At 36.9% G+C, this 12,205-nt stretch overlaps 1 protein-coding gene across 13 annotated transcripts in view; it reads left to right on the top strand.

Moving 5' to 3' along the window:
- Positions 1–12,205, top strand: part of BCL2L13 (BCL2 like 13) — a 96,075-nt gene that overhangs the window by 66,967 nt on the left and 16,903 nt on the right. For 2 of the 13 annotated variants that reach the window (XM_042945396.1, XM_042945395.1), the window contains one exon: positions 7,084–7,165. The exons of 9 other annotated variants lie outside the window; for them this stretch is intronic. In XM_042945396.1, the coding sequence (XP_042801330.1) occupies positions 7,084–7,165 (82 nt within the window). Of the gene's footprint in view, positions 1–6,209; positions 6,244–6,689; positions 6,718–7,083; positions 7,166–12,205 lie in introns of those variants that run through there. 2 more of the 13 variants (XM_042945401.1, XM_042945402.1) reach the window with 2 other exon arrangements.

The raw sequence follows: 12,205 nt of genomic DNA, 5'->3' as shown, positions 1-12,205 counted from the left end.
AGAGAGAGACAGAGTGTGAATGGAGGAGCAGCAGAGAGAGAGAGAGAGAGACAGACAGACATAGATCTGAATTAGGCTCCAGTCTCTGAGCTGTCAGCACAGAGCCTGATGCAGGGCTCAAACCCACGAACCATGAGATCATGACCTGAGCCAAAGTCAGATGCTTAACTGATTGAGCCACCCAGGGGCCCCATTTTTTTTCTTATTTAAGAGTTCTTTGTCCCCACTAAAAGGGAGAACTACAGACCAATTTCCCTGGTGAACGTGGATGCAAAAATTCTCAACAAGATACTAGCAAACCAGATCCAACAATACATTAAGAGAATTATTTGCCATAATCAAGTGGGATTTGTTGCTGGGATGCAGGACTGGTTTGATATCTGCAATCAATCAATGTGATACATAACATTAATAAAATAAAGGATAAGAACCACATGATCTCAATAGATGCAGAAAAAGTATTTGACAAAATATAGCATCATTTCTTGATAAAAACCCTCAACAAAGTAGGGATAAAAGGAACATACCTCAAGATCACAAAGGCCATATATGAAAGACCTACAGCTAATAGCATGCTCAATGGGGATGCTTTCCCCCTAAGGAACACGACAGAGATGTCCACTCTCACCACTGTTATTCAACATAGTGTTAGAAGTCTTAGCCTCAGCAATCAGACAACAAAAAGAAATAAAAGGCATCCAGACCGGCAAGGAGGAAGTCAAACTTTCACTCTTCACAGGTGACATGATGCTCTATGTGGAAAACCCAAAAGACTCCACCAAAAAAATTCCAGAACTGATACATAAATTCAGCAAAGTCATGGGATATTAAATCAATGTACAGGAATCAGCTGCATTTCTATACACCAATAATGAAGTAACAGAAAGAGAAATCAAGGAATTGATCCCATTTACAATTGCACCAACACCCGTAATAAACCCTTGGAATAAACCTTACCAAAGAGGTGAAAAATCTATACACTCAAAACTATAGAAAGCTTATGAAAGAAATTGAAGAAGACACAAAAAATGGGAAAAACATTCCATGCTCATGGATTGGAAGAAAAAATATTGTTAAAATGTCAATACTACCCAAAGCAATCTATATATTCAGTGCAACCCTATCAAAATAACACCAGCATTCTTCACAGAGCTAGAACAAACATTCCTAAAATTTGTGTGGAACCAGAAAGGACTCTCAATAGTCGAAGTAATGTTGAAAACAAAACAAAACAAAACAAAACTGGAGGCATCACAATTCCAGACTTCAAGCTGTATTACACAGCTGTAATCATCAAGACAGTATGGTACTGGCACAAAAACAGACATTCAGATCAATGGAACAGAATAGAGAACCCCAAAATGGACCACAAACATATGACCAACTAATCTTAGACAAAGCAGGAAAGAATATCCAATGGAGGGTCACCTGGGTGGCTCAGTCGGTTGAGTATCCGACTTTGGCTCAGGTCACGATCACAGAGTCCATGGGTTCGGGCTCTGTGTCAGGCTCTGTGCTGACAGCTCAGAGCCTGCAGCCTGCTTCAGATTCTGTGTTTCCCTCTCTCTCTCTGCCCCTCCCCTGTTCACACTCTGTCTCTCTCTCAAAAAGAAATAAACATTATAAATTAAAAAAAAAATCCAGTGGAAAAAAGTCTCTTCAGCAAACAGTGTTGGGAAAAATGGACAGTGACATGCAGAAGAATGAACCTGGACTGCTTCTTTACACCATACACAAAGATACTCAAAATGGATGAAAGACCTAAATGTAACACAAGGAAGCCATCAAAATCCTAGAGGAGAAAACAGGCAACAACCTCTTTGACCTTGGCCGCAGCAACTTCTTACCTGATATGTCCTCAGAGGCAAGGGAAACCAAAGCAAAAATGAACTATTGGGACCTCATCAAGGTAAAAAGTTTCTGCACAGCAAAGGAAACAATCACCAAACTAAAAGGCAACTGACGGAATGAGAGAAGATAGGAAGATATTTGCAAATGACATATCAGATAAAGGGTTAATATCCAAAATGTATAAAAAACTTTTCAAACTCAACACCCAAAAAACAAATAATCCAGTGAAGAAATGGGCAAAAGACAGGAATAGACATTTTTCCAAAGAAGACATCCAGGTGGCTAACAGACACATGGAAAGATGCTCAACGTCACCCATCATCACGGAAACACAAATCAAAACCACAATGAGATACTATCTCATACCTGCTAGAATGGCTAAAATTAACAACTCAGACAACAACAAATATTGGCAAGGATGAGGAGAAAGAGAAACCATTTTGCACTCCTGGTGGGAATGCAAACTGGTGCAGCCACTCTGCAAAACAGTATAGACGTTCCTCAAAAATTAAAAATAGAACTACCCTAAAACCCAGCAATTGCACTACTAGGTATTTATCCACAGGATACAAACATGCTGATTCGAAGGGGCACATGCACTCCAATGTTTATAGCAGCACTGTCAGCAATAGCCAAAGTATGGAAAGAGCCCAAATGTCCATCGGCTGAAGAATGGATAAAGAAGACATGGTATATATTTCTATACAATGGAATATTATTTGGTGATCCAAACGAACGAGATCTTGCCATTTGCAACAACATGGATAGAATTAGAGATATTGTGCTAAGCGAAATAAGTCAGAGAAAGTCAAATATCATATGATTTCACTCATATGTGGAATTTAAGAACAACAAAACAGGTGACCATAGGGGAAGGGAAGCAAAAGTAAGATAAAAACAGAGAGGGAAACAAACCATAAGAGACTCTTAAATATAGAGAACAAATTGAGGGTTGCTGGCAGGTTGAGGGGATGCCCTAAATGGGTGATGGGCATTAAGGAGGGCACTTGTTGGGATGATCACTGGGTGTTATATGTAAGTGATGAATCGCTGAATTCTATTCCTGAAATCATTATTACCCAATGTGTTAACTAACTTGGATTTTAAAAAAGTGTTCTTTGTATATTTTGGGTAATGGTTCTTTATCAGGTGTGTCTTTTGAAATTTTTCTCCCAGGGGTGCCTGGGTGGCTCAGTTAGTTAAGCATCTGACTTTGGCTCAGATCATGATCTCACAGTTTGTGAGTTTGAGCCCTGCATCAGGCTGTCTGTTGTCAGCCCAGAACATGCTTTGGATCCTCTGTCTCCCTGTCATTCTGCCCTCCCAGCTTGTACAGTGCTCTGTCTCAAAAATAAATGAACATTTAAAAAAATGGAATTGTTTTTTCCCAGTCTGTGGCTTGTCTTTTCATTCTCTCAACACTGTCTTTCATAGACCGATACTTTAATTGTAATAAAGTCCAGCTTATCAACCATTTCTTTCCTTGACTGTGTCTTAGTGTTGTATCTAAAAAGTCATCACCAAGCCCAAGGTCATCTAGGTTTTATCTTACGTTATTTTCTAGGAATTTTAGTTTTGTGTTTTGTATTCAGGTCTGTGACCCATTTGGGGTTAAATTTTTAAAGCATGTAAAGTCTGTGTCTAGATTCGTTTCTGTGCATGTGCATGTCTAGTTGTTCCAGCACCATTGTTTGAAAAGACTATTTTTTCTCCATTGTATTGCCTTTGCTCCTTTTTCAAAGATCACTGTGTGGGGCACCTGTGTGGTTCAGTGTGTTGAGCATCCAACTCTTCATTTCTGCTCAGGTCGTGATCCCAGGGTGTGGGATCAAGCCCCACATTGGGCTCCATGCTGAATGTTGGTTGAGCCCACTTAGGATTCTCTCTCTCTCTCTCTCTCTCTCTCTCTCTCTGCCCCTTTCCCCTGCTCATGTGCTCTCTCTCTCTCTCTAAAATAAGATAATATAAAAAGATCAGTTGACTGTATTTATGTGGATCTGTTTCTGGGCTCTCTATTCTGTTCCACTGATCTATTGTTCTTTCACCAATACCATGCTGTCTTGATTACTCTAGCTTTATATAGTAAGTCTTGAAGTCATGTGGTGTCAGTCTTTCAGCTGTGTTCTTCAATATTGTGTAGACTATCGCTGGTCTTTTGTTGCTCCATGTAAACTTAAGAATTAGTTTGTCAATATTTGCTGAGAGTTTGGTTAGGATTGCTGTGAATCATAGATCTAGTTGAGAAGAACTGATATTTTAACCATATTGAGACTTTATATCCATGAACATGGACTATCTCCATTTATTTAGTTCTTTTTTGATTTCTTTCATCAGAGTTTTATAGTTTCCCTTATATAGATCTTGTACCTATTTTGTTATACCTAAACATTTTGTTTTGGGGGATATTCATGTAATTAGTATTAGGTCTTTAATTTCCATTTGTTCATTGTTAGTATATAGGAAAGCAGTTGACTTTTGTATATTAACCTTGTATTCTACAACCTTGCTATTATTGCTTATTTTAGTATTTTTGTCGCTTCTTTTGGATTTTCATTACATAGATGATCATGTCATCTGTGAACAAGACAGTTTTATTTCTTCTGTAAAATAAAAATTCAACTGAGTAAATTTGATGACCTAATTGACTTTATTCAGTGATTCATGAATCAGGCAGCATCCCATCTAGCAAATAAAAGAAGTATGTATTTATGTATTTATTTAGAGTATGCACACAAGTGGGGAAAGAGCTGAGGGGGAGAGGGAGGGAGAGATTCTTAAGCAGGCTTCGTGCCCAGCACAGAGCCTAGTGTGGGGCTAGATCTCATAACTGACCGTGAGATCATGACCTGAGCTGAAATCTAGAGTTGGAGGCTCAACTGACTGAGCCACCCAGGTGACCCAAGGAAAGGCTTTTAAAGGCAGAAAGGAGGTAGGACAAGGAAGTCATAAACAAAAGAAAGGATTATTTCAGGCAAGGTCACCTTTTTTAGGGAGGTAAATGGAGTCTATTGGGTGAATTACCTCACTAGTGCTGACTAGGAAATTCCAGACTGACTGGTTAAGATCACATTCTTAAAGAAGGTTGAACTTGCAGTTAGGTTAGGTATTAAGTCTTGGTCTGTGACAGGGGTTTAGCTCAAGTAAATCCATTTGGGGCCTGTTGTCTTCTTTTTAACAATTCCTTCCCAATCTGTATACATTTTATTTCCGTATCTTACTGCATTAGCTGGGACTTCCAGTACAGTGTTGAAAAGCAGTGGTGAGAGATGACACCCTTGCCTTGTTCTTCATCTAAATGGAAACTTTATAGTTTCACACCATTAAACATGTTAGCAATAGGGTTTTTTTAATAGATATTCTTTGTCAAGTTGAAGTTCCCCTCTGCCCTAATTTACTATAAAAGTTTTATGATGACTGGATGTTAGATTTTGTCAGATGCTTTCTCTGTCTGTTGACATGAACTTATGACTTTGCTTTTTGGTCTGTAGCCTGTTGATGTGATAGATTACATTAACTGATTTTTTAATGTTGACCCAGATAAATCCTATTTGGTTGTGGCATATAATTCTTTTTATATATTGTTGGGTTCTATTTGCCAATATTTTGTTAAAGATTTTGCATCTATGTTCATAAGAGGTATTGGTCTGTAGTTTTCTTATATCTGTCTGATTTTAGAATTAGTGTAATGCTGGCCTCATAGATTTTTCTTGTGTGAGTTTTGACAGATTATGTCTTTTATAGAATTGGTCCATTTCATCCAGGTTATCAAATTTATAGTTATGGAACACAATATTCCTTTATTTTTTTTAATGTCCATGAGATCTGTAGTGATGTCCCATTTTTAATTTCTGATATTAGTGATTTGTGTGTGTGTGTGTGTGTTTCTTACTGAATTTATTGATCTCAAATAATCAGCTTTTGGTTTTATTGATTTTCTCAATTGATTTCCTGTTTTCAATTTCATTGATTTCTGCTCTTATTTTTACTATGTTTTTTTTCTTCTGTTTACTTTGGACTTCATCTTCTCTTCCTTTTCTAGTTTCCTATGTTGGAAGCTTAGGTGATTGATTTTGGGTGTTTCTTCTTTTCTAATATATGCGTTTAATATTTAATGCTATAAATTTCCATCTAAGCATTGCTCTTACGGCCTCATACAAAGTTTTAAGTTGTGTTTTCATTTTCATTTAGTTCAAGTATTTTTAAATGTCTCTGGAGATTTATTCTCTGACCCATGTATTCAGAAATATATTGTTTAATAACCAAGTATTTGGGGATTTTCCATCTATATTATTGTATTTTGTTGTATTCCATTGTGGTCCTGAGAGCAGACATTGTATGATTTCTATTCTTTTAGATTTGTAAAGATGTGTTTCATGTCCCAGAATGGTCTAGGTGAGTATTCCATGTGAGCTTGGGAAGAATGTATATTCTTCTATTATTGGATGAGGTAGTTTATAGATGCCCATTATATCCAATTGCTGAATATAACTATGTCATTTGTGACTTTTCGGTCTATTTCTACTAGAAAGGTGTCAAAGTCTCCAATTATAATAGTGGATTAATTTATTTCTCCTTGCACTTCTATCAGTTTTAGCCTCCCATAGTTTGACATTCTGTTGTTAGATGTGTACACATTAAAGATTATTATGTCTTTTTGGAGGTTTAACCCCTTTCTCATTATGTAATGCCCCGCTTTATTCCTGATAACTTTTCTTGCTCTGAAGTCTGCTCTGTTTGAAATTAATACTCCCACTTTTTTTTTTTTTTTAAGATTTTATTTCTTAAGTAATCTCTCCATCCAACGTGGGGCTCAAATTTACAACCCCAAGATCAAGAGTCACAGACTCTACCTATCGAGTCAGCCAGGTGCCCCTATTTCTTTTGATTAGTTGTTAGCATGGTATATTTTTCTCCATCCGTTTACTTTTACTGTGTATGTGTCTTTATATTTAGAGTTTCTTGTAGACAATATAGTTGGGTCTTGTTTTTTGATCCACTCTGTCTTTTAATTGGTGTATTTGGACTGTTGAAGTTCAAAGTGATTATTGATATAATTGGATTAATGTCTAGCATATTTGTTATTGTTTTCTACTTGTTGCCCTTATTCTTTGTTCCCATTTTTGTCTTCCACTCTTTCTCTGCCTTTTGTGGTTTTAATTGAGCATGTTGTATGATTCCATTTTCTTTCCTTTCTTAACATGTCCATTACATTTCTCTTTTTACTTTTTTTAGTGCTTGCCCCAGAGTTTGCAATATACATTTACAACTAGTCCAAGTTCACTTTCAGATAACACTGTGCTGCTTCATGAGTAATGTGAGTACCTTATCATAACAAAATAATCTTAATTCCTCTCTGTCATCTCTGTATCACTGGTGTCATTTATTTCACTTATATAAGCATGCATATGTATGTATATGTGTATGTGCATATATATACTGTATATGTACGCATACATGATTGAGTTGCTTTGAATAAACTATTATCAGGTATATCAATTAAGAATAAGAAAAGTAAAAATTTTTATTTTACCTTCACTTATTCCTTCTTTGATGCTCTTTCTTTCTTAACGGAGATCCAAGTTTCTGACTTATATTATTTTCCTTCTCTCTAATAAGCCTCTTTTAACATTGCTTCCAACGCAAGTCTACTAACAGCACATTTCCTCAGTTTTTGCTTGTCTGAGATTTTTTGCTTGTCCTTCATTTTTGAGGGGTAATTTTACATGTATAGAACTCTACATTGGTGGGTTTTGTTCTCACAACATTTTTAATATTTTAGTCCACTCTGTTCTTGCTTGCATGGTTTCTGAGGTGAATTTCAATATAATTCTTATCTTTGTTCCTCTACAGGTAAGATGTTTCTAACTCTGGCTTGCCTTAAGATTTTTTCTTTGATTTTTATTTTTGTAGTTTGAAAATGATATTCTTAGATGTAGGGTGGGGTTTTTTTGTGGGGGGTGGGGGGACATTTATTTTGCTAGATGTTCTCTGAACTTCCTGAATCTGTGTTTGGTGTCTGACATTAATTTGAAGAAGCTCTTAGACATTATTGTTTTAAATATTTCTTCTGTTCCTTTCTCTTTTTCTTTTCCTTTTTATATTCTAATTTTGTATATTTATGCTTTTTGTAGTTGTTCCACAGTCCTTGGATATCCCGTTCTTTTTTTCCTGTCTTTGTTGTCTTTGCTTTTCAGTTTTGGATGTTTCTATTGAGATATCCTCAAGCTCAGAGATTCTTTCCTTACCCATGTCTAGTCTAATGGAAGCCCATCAAAGTATTCTTCATTTCCGTTACAGATCTTTTTGATCTCATGGTTCCTTCTTATTATTTCTGTCGCTTTGCTTACGTTGTTCTTACGTGCTATCTCCTTTATCTACGAGAGTCCTTAGCTTATTTTTAAAAAAATTTTTTTTAAGTTGTTATTTATTTATTTTTGAGAGAGAGAAAGAGAGAGAGGGACAGAGAGAGAGTCACAAGCAGGCTCCATGTTGCCAGCACAGAGCCAGACGTGGGGCTCGAACCCACAAACTGTGAGATCATGACCTGAACTGAAACCAAGAGTTGGACGCTTTGACCAACTGAGCCACCCAGGCGCCCCCCTGAGTCCTTAGCTTATTAATCATAATTGCTTTAAATTCTCAGTGTGGTAATTTCAACGTCTGTAATGTCTGGTTCTGATGCTTGCTCCATCTTTTCAAATTATGTTTTTGCCTTTTGGTATGCCTTGTGATTTTTTCTTGATAGCTGGACATGGTGCACTGGGTGAAAGGAACTGCTGTAAAGAGGCCTTAGGGGAAAGGTGAGGGATTTTTTATAGTCCTATGATTAGGTCAGTCTTTTTACTGAGCCTGTGGCTCACTGTAAACTTCACAAATGTTTCTCAGTTTTTTCTTCCCCCATTAGGTGGGATGAGATGGCTAGAGTGGGCTGGAGTTGGGTATTTCTCTGCCCATAGGTTGTTTAGGCTCTGATTAACTAGTTTCTCTTGGGGACAAAGCAGAGTGCCCTGATGTATTTCAAGATAGTTCTTTTTCCTCCTCCTCCTCCTGTCAGAAGCATGAGGGGATTTTTCTTTGGTATTTATTGAGAGTACCTGGTTAGTCTCCTGGAGGTAAATCTCACAAAATTGCAGGGGTCTTCCTATGAGGGAGTCCTCCTGGAGTTTTAAACTCTGTGTTGGCCACACTGAGCCTCCAGCAATTCATCAATTATAGTTCAGGTTTGCCTACCTCAGTGTTCGTCCCCTGCACAATTCCCAGCCTGGTAAGCTGTGATTCCCCATATTCTTCTGTGTGTCTCTGCAGTCTTGGGGGCAGTAGTTTGCCCTGTGCCATCACCTCTCTACTTACAGATCCTCGAATAGTTGTGGATTTTTCAGTTTGTTCAGCGTTTTACTGGTTTGGGTAGAGTGGTGACTTTCAAGCTCCTTACATGCAGAACCAGAAACTGAAAGGCTCTCTGAAGTTTTATCTCTCAGTTTTGTCCACCCTGAGCCTCCAGCAGTTAGAAAGCTCCAGTTCATTTCCCTAACTAGGCACTGGTTCCTGGGGAGGTTACTGCTCATGAGTTTCTCCTCTATTAAGCTGTGAGATATTCTACCTCTATTAAGGTAGAATAAAGTAGCTGCTGCACATTTTATTTCCTGTGTTGCCTGTTGGTCACTCCTGTCTTGGGGGCAACGGCTTGCTCTGTGACCTCAGTTCTCTTACAGATCTAAGCAGAGTCACAGATTTCTCCATTTGGTCAGCTTTTTTACTTGTTGTTAGGGTGGAGTGGCAATTTCCAGGCTTCTTACTGGTCTCCCAGAAACCAGAAGTTAAAATGACATCAAGCTGAGGCTTTACAAGGATCTGTATCATTTTGTTTTTAGTTACTTTATCCATGGGCATTATTCCTCAAACTGGGACATTAGTCATATAGTTACAATTTCTGTATCTTAGATGTGAAAGATTCTCAATCTGCTTCTGATCATTCCTAATTACTGATACTCACCATCATGTGAGGTCAAAATATAGTTCTATAATTCCTTTGAAATGTCTGTGTGGAATAGAAACTGAGGCTCCTGTTCCGTGGAGCAATACTTGTAGGTATCACCAGTTCGTGTACTTTGTCTTGGTTTTCCTTGAGAAGGAGTATGGCCTAGGAGTGTTTATTACTGTCTGATTACATGGCCTTAGATGAATCATTTTCCCGAATATCCTTCAGTTTATTTATAAAGTCTAGTTTCTAAGGCAATCATTAATAGTGTCAGCCCATTTACAATGAGTTGGTGAAGATTAATTAAATAAGTTAATTTCTATACTTTTTAAGCCCTTCAGAGATTAATTTTCAATATGCAGTAAAGCATATAAAGCACGATGCTAGATGCTAAGTATACAAAAGTTAAATAAAATACAGGTCCTACTTTTGAGCTCAGAGCTGGTTGAGAGGATATAAATGTCAGTAACCATGTGTAGCATGTTACATGCTATGAGATAGGTGTGTTCAGAGATACAAGGAGGGGGTGATTAATTGGGGTGCAATTAGAAATATAAATTCAATTAGGAATGCACATCTTAATTGTAATTAGCAGTTAGCTTTTCAGAGTTAAACTGGATTATAATTTTTTATTACTGTTTATATTGACATTAGAATTACAAGATAGGGTTTTTTTATTTTCTTTTTTTACCTGCCAGAGAGTGGTGAGTTAACAGGATTGGAAATCACAAAATGAATTTGTGGCCCCAACTCTGCCTTGTGTTTTGGGGGGAATTCATTTAACTTCTTTGAACTTCAGTTTTATCAATTAGAAAATAGAAAGATTAGCTCTCTATCTCACAGAAATAATGATATGAAAGTGTTTTGTGAAAATGTTACATTTTTACAAATGTCAAGTTTTCAGATATGTCTTTAAGAGCGTGTGTTTTTTTCCTCTTCCTGAGTCTGATGATTCCTTTGCGTTTTGACTCTGACTTTTAATTGCCCTGCAGTGCACGTAGGGCACAGATTCGTTGGCATATTACGATTCTCCCTGACTCATCCCTTGTTCCCTCCCTCCTCTTTCTCACTGTCTTTCATTTCCTGGGATTGTGTTGCTACATTAGAAAGAAGTAAGTCTGTCTCCTGAAAAGGGCAGTACAAATCCACTGTGGTAAGGCTTCACTTTTATTTTCTCCTATGTCATGTACTAAACTAAATACTTATGAAAGATTTCATTTTAAATTACATAAGAAATTATTGGTGAAAATGTCATCTGATGTCTACCATAATATTTAATATTTAAGTAGTTTGAATAAAATTTATTTTTGTCTTTTTTCTCTTTGACTTAAAGCTTCTTGTTTCTATTTTAAGAATAGAAAGCCACAAAAAGGTTTTTGTTTTTAATCAGGGATATTTGAAGACTGTCTTTTGGGAACTTTTAGGTAAGAATTTGTTAGAACAGAGTTTTTATACTGTGGGAGGTGACACAGTTTGTGATCTAAAATCAATAAGTGGATTTTGCAACTGAAATGATTTTAGTGTAATGAGGATAAGTACTGTTTCATGAAATCTGTATGTTTTATATGTGCGTGTGAGCATTTACTGCATTGTGCTCCAAAATATATTTTTTGTGGGTCTTGGTCATCATATTACGTGGAAAATTACTTCTCTGGAATTTCTTTCACATTTTCCATTTTCTTATTTTAGATTTGTAGTGATCTAAGAGGCTTTTAATATCCTGTTTGAATGTTAGAAGAGCAATTATCTGTTTTTATTTTTTAAGGGGAGTACTTGAGAAATAGATATTACATGATGACTGAGAAGTAATGATAAAGGTTTGTTGGTATTTCTTAGGGGAGGTGAGTCCCTAGATGAGTTTACGAGAGAATGGAGTTCTGCCGAAGCATCTTCAGATGGGAAAGTTAAGTCTGTAAGGAGTTCAGTTTATCAGCAGCTATGACTCTCAGGGTAAAATACTGCTTGAAGTGACAGAATAATTTGTAACTGATGTGAACCAAAGGTGGGGGCTGCGGGGGGGAAGGAAGCAAAATGTAGTCAATACAGGTAGAATAAAGTAGCTGCTGCACATTTTAAAAATGGTTCTTTGAATGATCTGCAAGCTGTTTTTACTTTGTTCCTATCACCAAAACCAAAGTTACATTTATATTTCATTTTATATTTATTTAAAAATATTCCCCCTTGTCTCCATATTTCAGGTTCTTCTCTCTTTCCCTTTTTATTTGAACAGTTTATTTGCTTGGGTTTTATTTGAAGGGTTTTGTGTACTGCTTGAAGAAAATTCCAAGAATAACCTTTTCTATTTGCTTCTTGCTGTAAACTTGCTGTATGGTAACCAGGGGACTTCAGCCTAAGAGTTGGGGTTAAGTAGTTAAG

Source organism: Panthera leo, chromosome B4 (genome assembly GCF_018350215.1).
Source record: "Panthera leo isolate Ple1 chromosome B4, P.leo_Ple1_pat1.1, whole genome shotgun sequence".
NCBI classification, from domain to species: domain Eukaryota; kingdom Metazoa; phylum Chordata; class Mammalia; order Carnivora; family Felidae; genus Panthera; species Panthera leo.
The sequence above is the reverse complement of the archived record's forward strand: the minus strand, read 5'-3'. Positions and strand labels throughout refer to the sequence as shown.